Source organism: Typopeltis vanoorti, chromosome 13 (genome assembly GCF_054136105.1).
Source record: "Typopeltis vanoorti isolate ZY-2024b chromosome 13, IOZ_Tvanoo_1.0, whole genome shotgun sequence".
NCBI classification, from domain to species: domain Eukaryota; kingdom Metazoa; phylum Arthropoda; class Arachnida; order Uropygi; family Thelyphonidae; genus Typopeltis; species Typopeltis vanoorti.
In genome coordinates this window covers 106,902,941-106,921,582 of record NC_143561.1, presented here as the reverse complement: position 1 = coordinate 106,921,582, position 18,642 = coordinate 106,902,941, and the positions used below count along the sequence as shown (strand labels likewise).

The 18,642-nt window shown below is 34.1% G+C and overlaps 1 protein-coding gene across 2 annotated transcripts in view; it reads left to right on the top strand.

The window, feature by feature from the left end:
* The window catches only part of yrt (erythrocyte membrane protein band 4.1-like yurt), a 226,205-nt gene that overhangs the window by 169,644 nt on the left and 37,919 nt on the right, over nucleotides 1–18,642 (top strand). For both annotated transcript variants that reach the window (XM_090402474.1, XM_090402473.1), the window contains exon 12: nucleotides 12,072–12,266. In XM_090402474.1, the coding sequence (XP_090258600.1) occupies nucleotides 12,072–12,266 (195 nt within the window). The remainder of the gene's footprint in view (nucleotides 1–12,071; nucleotides 12,267–18,642) is intronic.

The following is an 18,642-nucleotide window of genomic DNA, read 5'->3' as shown; positions in this document are numbered from 1 at the left end:
TGTCTAATCTAATGTAAAAAATCCATGAGTCACAAAACCAAGCACAAGATTCAGAAATCAGACTTCAAACGGTAACCAACAGGAACTAACTAATAGATTTGGAATTGGAATATGAAATATAAAAATTTTGTTAACCAGGATGAATCTCTTCAATAGAAAATTGTGATATTCAGATCTTAGCTATACAAGAACCAAAATAGCCAGTTCATGGAAATCTACAGACAAATAATAAAATACTCTGCAATGAAACATCTAATGACAGACACGAAAAGGGTGTAGGTTGTATGGCATGCAATAACAACTTTCCGTGTGTACAAATTTTCACACCAGTAAATGAACTCTGTTATCTATATTTCTGGTCATCTGTTTGATGTTTCAATAATGATGGTGTAAAAGATAAATTTTTGAGGAACTAGAGAGGATATATATGATTATTTACTTGATCATTGTATAAAATTAGTCATAGATTAAGTAACAATAAACAATAGGCACAAGACATGCATAAAAAAATGTCCAGATGCAGGTATTGATCATTACCTGATAATAGCACATCTTGTGCTAAAACTCTGTCAAATGTTAACTGAAACAGAAATAGTAATCAATGTAATATTGAAAAATGTGAGGATGCAAACATACAAAAACAATATGCAGAAAAGATAAAGCAGGAAATTCAGTTTACAAACCATCCTATACTTGAGAAACAGAAAATAAATGGACAAAAATCAAAAATATTATTACTCATTGTGCAGAAGAAATTCTTCAATACACAAATAACAGAAGAAAAAAAAAAGTTCAGTAATGTATGTAAAGAAGCTATAAAGAAAAGTAATAAGAGTTGAGGATAAAATTCTACAAGACCCATCACCAGAAAATACTGTGTCTAGAGAAAACGCTGGCAGTGCAAAAAATCAAAGAAACGGATTTAATGGATATTGACTGAAAACCAAGAAGAGTTAATTACAAAAAAAAAAAAATTGTTGAGGAATTCAGAATATTTTGAGAGACTACTAAACAAGTCATCACTGCCACCAGATGAAACCTTACATCAGAGCTACAATGTTTAGAAGAAAATGTTAAAGAACCCACAAATGAGGAACCATCTCTGATTGAAGTTAAGAATGGTAAGATAGCCAGTGAAAATAAAATTACAGCAGAACTTCTAAAAATTGAAGGAACACCCTTAATAACAGATTTCTGAACTCAAGCTGATGAGGCAAAAAGAAGAAATCAAATTTGGAATACAGCTGTACCTGTGCTTTTTTATGTTGAGCCCATAAACGAGAAGTTAGTTAATCAACCTATAGTACGTTAGTACCATGTATGGGCAGTGGGTTGTGAAAGGAGGAACTTGTTTACATTTGATTTAAAAGCATGTATATTGGATTCCGGGGTGCTTAAGGGTCAAAGTTGTATAACTGAGAGGAGACCTCCACGTAACCTTCAAAGGAATGGAGAACCGACCAGGGCTTCTGACCTAATGTTCAATCCTCACCTTCTCGTGGTGCACCCTGTTAGGTATCTACCTAGATACTGAATGATGAGGATGGGCTGGCAATTTGGGATTTAGCCGACCAAATTGTATTCTTATCAGCTTAAACCACAATATTAAATGGTGGTACAACATGACAGAATTTCATGCAGCTTGGACATCGCCCAGTTAAACAAGCCCCCCCCCCCCTCCCAATTGTTTTTTCCAGAAAACCAGGGCAAACAGCGAAAAGTCAGCTACTGGAACAATGGAACAAACCCTAAAACACACCCAAACTCAATATCACCAGAGTTGAAGATCAGTACTATTGACATAAAAAGCCTGAATGTCAAAGAACTGGAGCTAGTTGAGGAATTAGATAAGTACCAGATCGATATAATAGAGATAACTGAAACAAAAAAAAAGACAAAAACTGGTGACATTTTTCTGAGCAATAAATACAAAATGTTATATTCAGGCAATGACAATCAAGGAAAAGAAGGAGTAGCCATAGTATTCAACACTAAATATGAGGCTAGTCTTCTTGAATAGCAGGCAATTTCAAGTAGAGTGATGTGGGCAAATATCAGAATGGGGAACTGGACAATGAGACTTATTTGCCAATGGTCACACAGAAGGTTCTCCTAAGGTAGAAGTGGAGGAATTTTTTGAAGCTTTAGAGAAAGCAACTGACACAATGAAAAATGAAAAGTTGGTCCTTGTTGGGGATCTAAATAGCAAAGTAGGGAATGATTGTCAGACATACAAAAATATTTTGGGAAAATTTGAAGAAAAGAGCAAAGCTAATAATAATGGCAAATACTTGTTGGATTTCTGCTCAGGACATGGACTGGTTATTACTAACACAATGTTCCAACATAAAAATGTGCACAAATTCACATGGAGAGAAGAGGCAAGGAATAAGAAAAGTCTCATTGACTACGTTATTGTTCATATTGATGTTTTCTCTCTGGTGAAGGATGCTAGAGTGTACAGAGCTTTTGAAATTGGAAGTGATCACCATTTAGTCTTGAGCAGGATAAAATTGAATTTCATATTGAAAAGAAGAACATGTAAGATAGTTTTAAAATGAATAAAAGTTGAGCAGCTTTCAGATGTGAACTGTAGACTAAAATATACGAACATTATTCAAGAAAAAATGAAAGAGTTTGAGAACAGGAATCAAACCTTTGAGATTCAGTGGCAAGCTCTGAAGAAAACACTGATTGATTCATCCAGAGAGGCATGTGGTGAGGTTGTCTGCAAGGATAGAAAAATCAAAACTCCATGGTGGACACAGGAAATTAATGAGGCAGTGAAGGAAAAGGAGAAAGCATATCAAAAGTTCCTGGCAAATAAGTCAGCTTGTGCTCTTAAAGAATACAGAGACAAATGTAAGAAAGCTAAACACTGTGTAAAACTAGCTAAACAAAAGTCATGAGAGGAGTTTGGTAAGAACATAGAAAATAAATATCAAGAAGGTGGCATGATATTCTAGAGGAGGTTGTTCAAGAAGCTCAGAAATGGAGAGGACAGAGTGCTGTAAAGGGAGTTAGAGATGATAAAGGTGACATGAAACTGGAGAAAAAGATATCCTTGAAGTATGGAGTAATTACTTTGAAAAATTGCTAAATGAAACAAGTAGTGATGACAGCACAGTAGTAAAAAACACTGACCAGACATGCAGTCGGGAATACATATCCAAACTTTAAGCAGAAAAAACCATCAAAAGTCTGAAATGTGAAAAGGCAGGAGTAGATGATATTCAACCAGAAATGCTCAAATATGGAGGTATAAAAGTTTTACAGTGGTTGCACTGCATACTTCAGAAGGCCAGGACAGAGGGACGAATTCCAAATGATTGGAGTACAGCTCTCATAGTACTCATATATAAAAATGGAAATAAAACTGCATGTGAGAATTACAGAGATATTTCTCTACTGAGTAATTCCTGGTAAGATTTAGGCCAGTATACTCGAGAAACGGTTGAGAAGGATTGTGGAAAAGAAGCTTGATGAAGAACAAGCTGGATTCAGGCCAAATAGAGGCTGTCAGGATCAGATTTTCACCTTCTGATAAGTAGTTGAGAAATCATGGGAATATAACAAAGATCTGTATTTACATTTTGCAGATGAAAAAGCATATGACAAGGTGCTAAGAGAGAGAAGCTGTTCAAAATGCTACAGTTGTATGGCGTCAGTGAGGCATTATATCAAGCAGTACTTAATGCTTGAGTTGGAAGTCAGTAGTTAGAATTGAAGGAAGTACAGGATGATGGTTTAATATTAAATCTGGTGTCAGACAAGGATATACATTATCCCCTTTGTTATTCATTATCTATATGGATCATATTAGGAAGGAAAGTTGTATTAAATCTATCAAAATTGGAGATGTTAATATCAGCTCTTTGCTTTATGCAAATGATGTTATGCTTCTGAATAAATCTGCTACAAGTCTTCAAGATTCCCTGACTAAAGTGAGTAACTGTTGTAAAAGATATGGTATGAAGGTAAGCAATAACAAGAAAAGACAATGAAAATACGCAGAAGCAAAACAGTTGAAAATATCATCTGCATTGTGAATGGAGAACCTATAGAACAAGTAAAACATTTCAGCTACTTAGACACGATTTTTAGTGAAGCGGTAAATTAAATATGGAAATAGACAACAGAATCAAAGCTGGTATGGTAGGAAGTTGAATGAATAAATTTATAGGGAATAAGAGAGAAATTAGTCAAAACACTAAATTAGCTGTATACAAGACAGTGTTCAACCCAATTTTAACTTATGGATCTGAGAGCTGAGTCAGAAGTAAAACACTTGACCAAAGACTAGAGACCACAGATATGAGAGTCCTGAGAAAGATTAGGGGCATGAACAGATGGCATCAATGGCAATATCATATTAAAAACGAGGATATTAGGAAAGAACTTGACATTGTCAGCATCCAGGAATGTGTTAGCAGAGCTAATCTCATGTGGTATGGTCACTTGAACAGAATGTGAGAGGAAAGATTAGAAAACAAGTCTTCTCTGCCAGGTTGGCAGAAAAAAGACTCGGAGGAAGACCAAGATGTAGGAAGATTGATACAGTAAAAAGTGCCTTAAACGATAGAAATGTAAGATCTGACAATGTTGGAGCCTTGAGGTAATAAATTGATTTGGAGGAAAATTGTAGATAGGAAGTTAGTAATGATGTAAATTTTTCATGTCGTACTATCATATCCTGTACATCCCATGAGAGTAAATGTCAGGAATTTGATAATGATGATGATGATGATTGCATTCCTTGGGAAACACATCAGAGGGAAGAATATTCCATAATACAGCAGTTCAGAGATGAAGGAGGAGAAAAAGGAAAACCTTCTGTGGGTTTCAAGGTGTACTTGTGAAGGGATTAGGCAGCAGTTGCACATGTTCCAACACACTTAGTACTGATTGGGAGAATTACTGATGCTATTTCAGATGAACATTTGCCATGGAAATATTTTTAAAAACAGAGATGCTATGCTTGCTACAAATTACTGTCTACACTGATCTGGAAAAGAATTAATGTATATACTTAAAACATTATAGGAAAATATCGGTGACTTCTCCAAGGAAAAGTCAACAATTGGTCATATTTTCACTCTCCGACAATTGCTAGAAAAGCATTATGAATTTGGTAAAGAATTACATCTAGTATTTGTGAAATAGATCTAATTCCTTAGACAGTATAAATTAAAGATGCAGAGAAATTATATTCTAACAGACAGCAAACAAATTTGTTATAAGCAAACAAATTTTGCACATTAAGTATGGATGCAATGAGACTTTTTAGAATACCACAAAAGTATATAAATATGATAAAAACTTTGTAATTACCACACTCTCTGCAAAGTACTTTTCTTCCAGGAAAAAAAAAAATATATGGAATGGTGATAGATCTTGAGTAATCTCTGCTCTGAATGGGAAAAGGAGAGTTGTAGTTACAGGCTTTTAATGTTTTTAGGATTTTGGAGGAATTATAACCATTGGCAGATGGTTACAATTTATATAACATGATAAACTATGGTTTGAGTAGTGCTAAAAATGCAAATGAAGGGCTTCAATCCATTGAGAATAATTTCTGGAACTCAGAGCAGTTGTTTGGATTGCAAGAGTGGAAATAGTAGTCTGGCATGAAAAGAAATATCCTGGAAGGCATCCCTCAAAACAAAAAAAAAATGAAATAAGTCACTGCACATTTGGAATTTTTTTTAATTTAAATTCTTTCTAAGATAATTTATAATTTTTTTCAGTGATAAAACTGAAACTGGGATTATTATAAATTAAGAAATTATTTTGACATAAATACTATCATCCTGTAAAAGGAGTATCAGTATATCTGTTTAGGATTTCAGCTAATCAAATAATTGGAAACAAAACATGACATTATGAATGTATTCTCCTCTGAATGTCTTCGACTACTGAATGGATTATTATTCAGTAGTCGAAGACATTGCTCATTTCAAAATAAAAACCAATAGAAGTAATGATATTTGGAATTTTTTTAAGAAAAAAAACTTTCTTTTTTATGGTATGAATGTAAAATTTTTATATGGTAAAAATATAACATGAAATGTATTTGTAAAACTTAAATTTCATGAAACATCTGAATAACTGATTATAGATTGCAAAGAAATAGTCTAGTATTATAAGTAACTACTTTGACAGATATAATAGTATTATTGCTTTATTTCTTTTGTCAAAATGGTAAAATGAAGTAATAGATTTTGAATACTGTCTTAAAACTTCCAAATCATTAGAAAATAAGATAAAGTAGTTAGAATTTAGTTCTAAGAGTGGGGAGGGAGGGAGGGAGGGAGAGAGAGAGAGAGAGAGAGAGGAGGTGAATGCAACTGAAAATCTTGAAAATGAGCATAAATTTCAATCTTTCCTTTCTGATGTCTCAAATGCTTCAGCAGAAAAAGAATTTCAAAGAATATGATGTCAACACATTAAAAAATTTGAAAGTTCATAAAAGAACTCTGCTTCCAAACCTCAACTCTCTCACAACACGATAATAAACCCATCATCCCTTACCCTTAAGAGCCTGAAGCAATTGGTGCACTTACATATGGCCACAACTTCGCTATAGCACCAAAAAAAAAAAAGACCCCCTGCAGAAGAAATAATGATACACGTAGAACGAGGTATCTGCAGCCTTCCCAATCATATTGCCAACAATATAAGACGGTGTAGCCAGTGTTCTTAACCAGGCTAAACCAGCAAAATACAACCTATCAAAAGAAGAATTCAAAGCTCTGCAAGAAATGAAAAACAACAGAAAAATAATAATTACTAAAGCAGGTAAGGGAAATGCCACTGTGGTTCTAAACCAAACAAGACTATACAGGTAAGCTTGTCTCTTTATTGCCTCTTGGCCTGTGGAAGTGACTAACAGACTAAAACCTTTAAAGCCAGTATAGAAAACTTCTCACTCCATCACACTGACTAATGGCCAGTTTTGATGTATCTTCCTTATTCACCAACATTCCACTCAAAGATACCTTAGACCTCATCCAAGCCAAATATCCTCCTGATATCTCAGCCCTATTTCAGTTCACCATGAATTCAGCCAATTTCATTTGGCGAAGAAAATTCTACAAACAGATAGAGGGTACAGCCATGGGTTCTCTGTTGAAAGTGGCAGTGAATGCGTGTATGAAGATGTAGTGTATTGTGAAATGGATGGGGAAGTTGAGACTGAGAAGATAGGTAGTGATTGGGCAGGTGTGGTGAGGAAATCACAACCAACAAGTAGCTTGGATAGGACTGGTTATAGACCTAAAAGTGAATTACTGTGTTTGTTTACAAATGCCAGAAGTATCAGAAATAAGGGAGATGAAATGGTTTTGCTGATTTTTTCCCCAAAAAATAAGTGAAACATGGTTGCATGAAGATGATATTCTAGCGGGAATATAAATGGAAAGTTATAGTATTTTTTGTGAGGATAGAAAGTGGAATTATGTCCACATAAGGTAGACATGAGAGAGGGGAAATAGTGGCAATGGTTATGAGGTAGTGTGGTGTAATGTGGAGGTTGACAGGAAGATGCATTTATTTGGATGTTGGTATAAGCCTGGAAATGTGGAGGGCAGTGATGAAGAAATGTATAAACAACTTGGATTAGTGAACGAAGGAAGTAATTATGGGTGATTTTAATTATGGCAGTATAGATTGGAATGAAGAGATAGCATTTGGGAATAAGGAAAATAAATTTCTTGTTCTTCAGAGATAACTATCTTAGGCAGCATGTATAGGAGGGCACACAAGAATCAAGAGTTTTAGATCTGATCATTTCATCAGAGGATGTAATTATGAGTTGGGTTTCACACTCCTCCAGTTGGTTGAGAGTGATGAAGTGATCACCTGAGTTGTGGCTAGCCATATGCAGACTTTTGTGAGGAAAGGATATATGTGGAATTATAAGGCTGGTGATTTATCATAATCAGCTTAAGATAAGCTTAAGAGAAAGCTTAGAGCATGGAATGAGGAGTTGAATGGTAAGGAAATAAATGCTACTTGGGGACTAACAAAGAAATGCATAACAGCATCATTGTGTGAATGTATTCTGAAGTGGCCAAAAGGCTGAATAAGGTAGGTGTAAAATGGATGAATGAGGAGCTCAAGCATGAAATCTGGAAGAAGGTACTTTGGAGACAGTACAAGATGAATAATAGTAATAATCAGTTACATGAAGAGTATAAAGAACAAGCCAGGAGAGTGACTCAGTAAGAAAAACAATGGTGCAGTATGAGCAGAAATTGGCAAATCAGACAAAGAAAAACAGTTTTTTAGTTATGTGGCAAGTTGATGGAAGAACAATCGTAGCAAGATAACGATAATGGATGAAAATGGTAGAATGGTCACCATGCATCTTAAGGGAATGTTCCAGGGAATTGGCAGTAGCATTGGCATGCCTGTTTAATAAGTCTTATAACAGTACAGGTTCCAAGGGAGTGGAAGGAGGATCAAATTGTTCCACTCCATAAAGGTGGTGATAAGGTTATAGCTTCAAATTATAGACCAATCTGTATATCTGGTGAAGGTGCTGGAAAGATAAGTTTGTTGAGAAGTAGGATACAGAAATGGGTTGATAACAGCAGTATTCCCTGTGGTTATCAGCATGAGTTTGTTAAAGGGAGATCAAGTTTTACTAATTTATTTATGTACTATAACAAGGTGAAAAATACCTTGGACAGGGGAGATGCATATACAGTGGTGTACTTCGATTTTGCAAATTTTGATAGATTTTGATTTTGATAGACTGCTAAACGACAAGCTGTTAAATTAAATTGAAACAGATGGGATTGAATAAGACTTTTGATTCGGATCAGTGACTGGCTGTTAGATAGATATCAGAAAGTTGTATATGGGGGTGCATTATCCCGAAAGAGGAAAGTCAGTGGTGTACCACAAGTCAGTTTTGGGACCATTGTTGTCCAATTTGTATATTAATGATATTAGAATGGGTTTAATTAGTGATATATAGCTGTTTGCAGATGATGCAAAATTGGGGAGAGCAATGCAGAATCAAGCAGACGTTATGGCCTTGAAGGAGGACTTGAATAGATTGCATGAATGGGCAATAAGTGGAACGGTCAGTTCGGTCCTTCAGAGTATAAGGTTGAGATTTAGTAAGCAATGATGCAAATAGGATGCAAAGTATACACTTGGTGGAGAAACTTTAAAGGAAGTAGAGGAGATGAGAGACGAGAGATCTGGGAGTGATGGTGGACATGGACCCGAAATTCAGAAGCCACATTACACATACTGTGAAGATGTCACATCAGATAATGGCTATGATGTGGAGGGCCCTGACGTGCAGAAATAGAGAAGTTAATGTCATTGTATAAGGCCTTGATCAGGCCTCATATGGATTATTGTGCACAGATTTATTCACTGGGTTTTCATAGTGATGAGGATATGTTGAAAAGGGTCCAGAAAAGATTCACAAAGGTGGTCAGTGGTCTTTAGAATGTGGAGTACGAGGACAGATTGAGAGAATGTAAGTTGCAAAGCCTCATGAATAGGAGGAAGAGGAGGATATGATTGAGAAATATAAGCTAGTCAGGGTGCTCTTGTTCTACCCCCCCCCTTGTTCTGGTCTCTTGTTCCAGAACAAGAGGCCATCGCTGGAAACTGCGTAAGGAGGATGTGAACAGAGGAGCAGGTTCTTTGCATGGAGAGTGGTTGGTGAGTGGAAGGCATTTCCTGAGTGTGTTGTGAATGTAGACACATTGAATCAGTTTAAAGCATGGTTGGATGAGCATTGTGTGCAATAGTGTGTCTCTCTCATAATGAATCTGACTCCATGGAGATAAGATGTTAATAATGTTTTTAATTAGAGCATAATACAGGAAAACCTCACTTAACACGTTTAATTAATCCATCAGTTAATGTGCGCTAAGCGAATACAATAAACAGTAGAAATGATCATAATTCATCCATTAGTTAGCGTAAATTTGAAAAAAAAAAAATACAATTTAAGCTATATTAGAAGAAAAAATCATCATAGTTAAAAATTAATTGCTTAAATTTTTATTTAATGTCTAAACATTTGATTGAGCTACTTTTTTACAAAATTAAGTAAAGATGTTTGAATCGTGCTCGACTTTTTCATCTTGTCATGCAGTTTGTGATAGCTGGCGATTGCTTCATCAAGAATTCGGCAGACTTTCAGACTTTGAAGCTTCATTCCATATCAGGATCAGCATGAAACAAAATTTCATTAGCATACTCAATGTGGTTGAAAACTAGTTTTTTAACCATTTTCATCCATATTAGTCTTACTTGTCAGCACTCTGGTATTATCATCATCTAACATTTTGTTCTTCTAAAGCACTTTTGATCAAGACCTTGGTCTTCCTCTGGGTCTTTTTTCTTACAATCTTGATATCGGACACCTGTTTTGCTAACCTTTCCTGTCACATTCTCTTTAAGTAACTATAGCACTGTAGATTAGCCATGCTCACACATTCTTGAATGAAAACAATGCCAAGCTCCTTCTTAATGTCTTTGTTTTTAATGATTCTATCATTGATGGCATCTGTTCACTCTCTTAATTTTTCTCAGAACTCTCATATATGTTGTCTAGTCTTTGATCAAGTGTTTTATTTCTAACCCAACTCTCAGATCCATAACTTAAAATTGGTTTGAACACTGTCTTGTTAACTGCTAGCTTAGTGTTTTTGCCTGATTTTTCTCTTATTCCATAAAAATGTAATCACCTAGCTTCCCACCAATACCAGCTTTGCTTATTCTGTTATGTGTTTCCAGATTTAACTTGCCATTGTCATTAAAAACTGTGCTTATATAGTTAAAACATTTTACTTGCTCAATAGGCTCTGATTCAGAATGCAGCTGAACTTTTCTGTGTTCCTATTTTCATAGTTTTTTCTTTTTATTGCTGATTTTCATGCCAAATTTGTTGCTATTACTCAGTTTAGTTAGAGAATCATGGAGACTTGCTCTTATAATAGCTCTCATGGAAATGCTTTTATAAAGTGCATTTTTAAATTGTTCAGAGTGGAATTTTTAATTGTCAAATAATATTCATTTTTTCATGAGAACTATAGTAACATGATTTAAATTATGTAGTTATTTAAATAACTTGAGTGGTGGCTCTTTTATAAACTACCTGAATGTATTAAAAATTATAATGCATTTATGACATCTCACCTGATTTTTGCCTATATAAAAGGTTAGATTGGAACCAAATCTGAAGCATCTCAACAAATTTTCATTAAATTCCTTCTAGTCAGTATAGAATTATTAGTATTAGCTCATTTCATCATATTATTCTAATAACAACAATCCAAATAAAACCAAACTTGAATGATAGTAATCTACCATTATCAGACCTTCAAACCAATAATCTTTCAATGACCCATGTATGTCAACCGACTTCCAGTAGAGCAGTATTTGTACTTCACTTATCACTGACCATTCAATTATCAGAACAGCCAATTGCCTTCGCACTGTGGTTGGATATATAGTGAATTACTGTATATATGTACATCTTATGTATATCTCAAATTTTATTAAATTCATCTATCTAGATCAGTTATTGCAGTATATAATTTTGACATGTTTTGTTTCTTCTGTCACTGTTAATAAACAAATCAAGACAAAACTTGGAATGGCTTGACAAAAGTTTGTAACCCAAATTTAAATAAAATCTGTTCAGAGTATCTTAACGTGTTTCAGGGATGGGCAAAACATCATAACAGGCATTTTGCAGAATAAATCTTGATGGGTGCGTGTGTCACCCAACTGTTTTGGATTTTCTCACAGAGAAAACTATAAACATTTGGGTATTTCGTGGCCTCTGCACTAAAGTGCATTGTTGCAAAACATGACTAAAACAACCTAAAATAGGCAAACTGTGTACTTTATTCAGATATTGTTTTCACATAGTATTAAATGTTATATATTTTAATAAATGTTTCTAGATGACTATCTTTCAAAAAGGAGACCATTCCTCTTACTAAGTCATTTTGTTATTCTCAATTAATGTTAGTATCATTTCATTTTTTCTGTTATGTTTTTAGTAACTGGAATTCTTTTCTTTGACTTAGATTCAGAAGGATTATCATTAAAGTTAAAAGATCTTGACTCAAGTCCATCTGCAAAATTATGCATGAATAAAGACATCAATGTTATTCAAAACAATAAAGTACTTCCAAGTGGTGGAGGTGCAAAACCAATTCCACCAGAACAGATGAAATGTAATCTTTTGAAAGCCAAAATAGATGAAGAGGAAAAGAAAAAAAGTAGGTGTATTTGAGAATAGTAATATTATAATTTTGAAAAGCATATAACAATCATGAAAATAATAGTGATTGATTAATAATGTTGAGATAGGAGCAATACATAAAAATTAGTTTTTAATGTAATCACCTGATGGTATCTCTCCTATATCAAGTATCATCATCATCATTGCATCTAAACATGTATCCTTGACACTCTTGCTGTAGCAAGCTTGTAAAGGACCACAGGAAGAGTTTGTTATAATTGCAGTATGCATATGGGATTTGGTAGGGACTTGAAATAGATAGTTGTAATAGCACTGAGTAGAGTGGCCTGTATCCTAATTCTGTTAGCTTGCTCTGAGACAGCACCGGATAATAGGAGAAATACTAGCAAATAATGACATTACAAACTAATTTCTTTTTATATAGGATTCCCATCCCATAATTATTAATCAGGTGGTTCACATACGTACAGTTAAAACATTCAGAGAAATGTACTATTATATTTTTATTAAAGTAATAAAAATGCTTTCACAGATTGAAACTATAATTTCTTGATCTTTTACCATGGTTTTCTTTTGTTGATATTCCTTATGTGCTATGGTACTTATCTTCTGACTTGGTATTTGTTCCAGTTAACTTTCCACTGTTTGTATTGGTTCCTGATGAAACAGTGGATGAAACATGCAATTTCATCGTGTTGCCATCTTGTTTCCAGTTTAAGCCAATAAGAAATAGTTTGGTGACTAGGTCCAAAACTCAGTGGATTGACTGGCTAGCCATACTTACTAATGGGCCACACTTTGTGTAGGTGAGGATAAGACCTTTAAAAACAAATTGAAGGAACAGCTAATGGGCAGTTGTATTTCTCCTACCATTGCCAACTTCTTCATGGAACACTTTGAGCAATGTATCTTTTATAACATTTCACCTAGACCTATACATTGGTACAGATATATGAATATTTTTGCAATTTGGAGTGCCTCTTCCTATGAGTTGCAGCAATTTCTTTTCATATTAATGCACTTCATCCCAAAATCCAATTCACCTTAGAATAAGAAATAAATAACCAAATAGTAATTCTTCATCAACCAGATGGAAGCTTACAATTTTTGGAATGAGACTCATACAGGCTGTTATATACATGCTGAATTTCACCACCATTCTAGTCAAAAGCTGGAACTATTAAGACCTTATTACATCATGCTCATTCTTTATGTTCTTCAGATGAATGTTTACAGAAAGAAATGCAATTTATTAAATCCACCTTTTTATCAAATGGTTTTAAGGATTCTCTCTCATCAGAAAAACCTTTTAATAGTTAGGTATCTCTGCCTCTTCCAATGCAGAAGAAATTACTGTCATTCCTATCCCTTAGCTCAGTCAGCATAGATGAAGACCTTTGGTCGAAAAAAGACCTCGGTTCAATTCCCGTCAGTGATGTGAGGAACTTTATCTCCCCCCTCCCAGAACAGGCAAACCATCCCCGTGAACACACTTCGATTACAGTCATAAATACATTCCAGCCATATGCTGGTCCTGAGCCTGGATAAAATTGGGGGTGGGGGGAGCAATGATGAACTACCCTGTAAAAATCTCGCCAAGAACACTGTGGGCAAGCCTACAAAAGTCACCTAGGATCAGAAAACGACTGAAGAGATAAACCACCACTTATATCCTTATATGCAAGGCATTTCTGAATGCATAGTAAAATTTTTAAACCACTGAATATTTTTGTTGCCTTTTGTACCATCAGAAAAACTTCCAACTTTAGGTTTTCCAGGTGTCTACCAGATTCCTTGCTCTTACAGCTTATCTTATTTTTGACAGACTGGAAGATTTGTTTTTATTCATCTAGAAGAACATCAGTCTTATATTAAATATCATGAACCTGAACAGTCTGGACTTGCTGAGCATGCTATATATATACTAAACGTAGTTTACTGGTACAAGACAAGAGTCCTCCATAAGTCATTTCCTTCCTCATAGAATGTCTTATAGAAATAAAGAAACATAAAGCCTTATTTCATTGCCTTACTTAAATGTATATCTGATATTTCTTAAATGTATGTCTTTTTAAGTTAGGAATTGAATGCTTTAGTTACCTTATGTTAGCTATACTAAGATCGCGCTTTTTTTTTTTTAATGGTTGTTTTACTTAGTCTTTGAGTTGGAAGTCAGCAGTTAAAATTGAAGGAAGTACAACAAGGTGGTTTAATGTTAAATCTCGTGTCAGACAAGGATGTACATTAACTCCTCTGTTATTCATTTTCTATATGGATCACATTATGAAGGAAAGGGGTATTAAATCTAATATCAAAATTGGAGATGTTAATCTCAGCTGTTTACTTTATGCAGATGATCTTATAGTTTTAAATAAATCCAGTACAAGTCTGCAAGATTCCCTGACTAAATTGAATAACTGTTGTAATAGATTTCATATGAAGGTCAGCAATAACAAAACAAAGAAAATGAAAATAGGGAGAAGCATTGAAAATATCAACTGCATTGTGAATGGAGAACCTATAGAACAAGTAAAACATTTCAGCTACTTAGGCACGATTTTTAGTGAAGATGGTGAATTAAATATGGAAATAGACAACAGAATCAACAAATTTGGTATGGTAGGAAGTCAAATTAATAAATTTATATGGAATGAGAGAGAAATTAGTCAAAACACTAAATTAGCTGTATACAATACAGTGTTCAAGCAAATTTTAAATTGCGGATCTGAGTGCTGGGTTAGAAATAAAACACTCGACTAAAGATTAGAGATCACAGATATGAGAGTCCTGAGAAATATTAGGGGCATGAACAGATGGCATCAATGGCAATATCATATTAAAAATTAGGATACTAGGAAAGAACTTGACGTTATTAGCATCAGGAATGTGTTAGTAGAGCTAATCTCAGGTGGTATGGTCACTTAAACAGAATGGGAGAGGAAAGATTAGCAAAAAAAGTGTTCTCTGCCAGTTTGGCAGGAAAAAGACCCACAGGGTCTTTTTCCTGCCAACCTCCAAAAGTGCCTTAGAAGACAGAAATATAAGATCTGATATGTTGGAGTCTTGACAGGTAACAGATTGATTTGGAGGAAAATCGTAGATAGGAAGTTAGCAGTGATGTAAGTTTTTCATGTAGTACTATCATATCCTGTACATCCCTTGAAGGTAGATGTCAGGAATTTGATGACGATGATGAATGATTTTTATTATTGCAAATATTTCAGCCAGTTATTAACAAGTCATCATCAGTGCATCAATTTAATCATGACGTTAAGCTAATCTTCACTTTTGGAAAAACCTCACGTTTATCTTTTTTACCACTTTGTCAACCAGAATCAACAGTCTACATCTACACATCAACTTCACCGTGGAAAAAGTAAAGGATGGAAAATTAGCTTTCCTCCAATGGCCTACCAAAAATCCATAAGGAGGAGGAATCCCACTCAGACAAAGCTGACTGCATAGATCAGTGGTTCTCAAAGGGTGCACTGGTGCACCCTAGAAGATTTCCGGGTGCGCCCTGTGGTATTCCAGAGAAATATGTGTCCAGATATAAAAATAAATATAGTTACTTTATTATACCTTTTCATTACAGATATACCGCTCTTTTTGTCAACACATCATTATTATGTTAATTAACAGTGGTTTTTCTTGCAAAGAGAACAAGATATGGTTTATTCCTGTTGTGTATGTTACTTATTTTAAAAGTGTTGGAAGTGGATGTTATGTGCATATTACTTATTTTCAGATAAATATTATCTGAAAATAAGTAATTATTTTCAGATAATAATATTAGATTTCTCAAAAAGAAGTGTGATATTGAAGAACCAGATTCTGGAAGTGAGCAAAAGTTAAGTGCAAGTAAGAAAGCAAAATTACTGCCTACTCGCAAATATAATGTGTTGGAACGTCCTCCTTGGTCTATATGGTTCACCATCTTGTTGTAATGTTGTTCTTAATAAAATCAATTAATTGCTGGTTGATTACTAATCAGAATATAGGGAAATTTATATTTATACTGCGCCACCCTATATTTAGATTAGTCTATATAAAATAGTAGAATCAATCTTCAATTAACTTAGCAGTCTCCTTATTCATACAGGCCGAATTTAATATTTTTTTACTTAGGGGCTCCCGCAAGGTTCAAACTTTTTATGAACGGTGCAATGAAAAAGAAATAGGCACACTCAATATTGAAATCAGTAAAACAAAACATTTAATCCAAGGTTATATGACAAATACATAAATTTAACTCCTAAAATAAGATAATACAATTAATTTAGTTCTTCAGGTCAAAACATTCATATTAATTTAGACTTCAAATCTTCAGATACAAAATTCACAGTTCTCTCAATAACAAAGATTGTTCACGCTCATCAATACTACAGAATCTCTTGCTAAATAAATTTGCTGGTATCACTCAGTTACACTCTATATTTAATACTTAGCAAGCACTTATAACATTATTAATCGCAGCAGTTATTGCTTCAAGGGGAGTTATTTTCAACTTCTACTTGGCTAAATTCAGTGAAACGCCACAGTAAATGTTAGGATATTCGAGACGGAACTAGGACTGTTCTTACCGGGATTAATCCTTAGCACATCAGATTCAATGTGAGCACATTTCAAACTTATATTCACTTATTACTCTGATGAACACTATTCAAAGAATTCTTCAAGGAGATAACTGAATTATTATTTATTGCGCTACACAATTCTTGACGGGCTTACTATAGGGCAGAATAATTATTCCATGTTTACTACTGTATAACAAGTTGAGCTTTGTATAATCCTTCTTTAAAGCGATATAGGAATACGTAGTAATTCTAAAACTTAGTGGATTTATTCTGAATCTTCTGTTAATCTTCCGGTCTTTTAGTTATCCTATTACGGCACTAAATTCCTATTACTGCCACTGCTGACTTTACTCTCAGCTATCTATAAGTTTTCTCCTCGTCTCCGTACACTTCTGAATGCTACTCCCTTGAATTCCCTGCTCTTCGGTCTCCTTGTTTACTTTTACCTCCCGCTTATATCCTTCCTTCCTCCCGCTTAAAACTTGTTCACTCTGTCCAACTCATTAATTTCTCTTCTCCCAATTATCGAAGCTCACGCCCTACGCTCGCACGTTCTATTTTATTTCTATCTCCATGGCAACGATCAAAACAGAACGTAAGCATTAGCGTTACATAAGGTTATACCTTTACATTGAGTAATGAAAAATAATAATAAAATTATTATAGTTACTTAATTTCTCTCTGATTTTCATTTACAAATAATAATAAAATATATGTTACAGTTTATATAAGGCACATAAAAGTTACATACATAGAATTCCCCATAATATTATTGAAGGAATAAAGTAATAAGATAAATGTTATTTACTACAGAGTTCTTTCAATAGTATAATATACATTAAATTTATATAATTAAATAATAGTTGATAAAATTCAAGGATAATACATGAATAATAAATCTTAAGCAAGGGACTAACAAATAATATTTAAACAAGTCTTGTTTAGTATATGGTAGATTATGTTAAATGTGAATGAAGAATAAAAACATACAAAACAATTTCATTCACAGTTTAACAAATGAAAGTTATTTAAGCTTTGGTTTCACTTGGACCAGAAGTGAAGATCATCCTTTGCCGCTATGTTTAGTATGTGGATGTAAAATGGCAAATGAATCATTGCTTCCTAGTAAATTGAGTAAACATTTTAAAACTATACACTCTAATTTACAAGATAAATCTAAGTTTTTTCAAGAGATTGTCTGAACAGCAAACAAAAGCGGCAAATTCTTTTAAAAGTATAATGACTGTTTTTGATAAAGCTCAAATCTCTTCTTATCAAGTCTCAGAACTGATAGCAAAAAATATGAAAGATCATACTTTAGGTGAGTCACTTATTTTTCCTGCATTCAAAAAAATGGTCATGACAATGCTAGGAAATGAAGGAAGCAATGAAAATAAGCAAGATTCCTCTGTCCAACGATACAGTTCACAGGCGTATTATAGAAATGTCTTCTGATATCGAGAAAAATGTATGCAGTAATAAACTTCAGTAGTCAAATTTTGCATTGCAAGTTGATGAGTCAACAGACATTACCAACAAGGTGCAACTCTTAGCATTCGTCTGTTTTATTAATGAAGATCAAATAGTAAATCAGTTTCTTTTTTGCAAAGAATTAAGTGTGTCTACAAAAGGTGAGGACGTTTTTAACATTTTGAATAGCTATCTTGATAAATGGCAGTTAACATGGAAGTCGTGTGTAGGCATTTGTACAGATGGAGCCCCTTCCATGGTAGGCTGTGTTAAGGGCCTTACATCTTTTGTAAAAAAACAAAATGAGAATGTTATCGTAACTCACTGCTTTCTTCATAGGGAGGC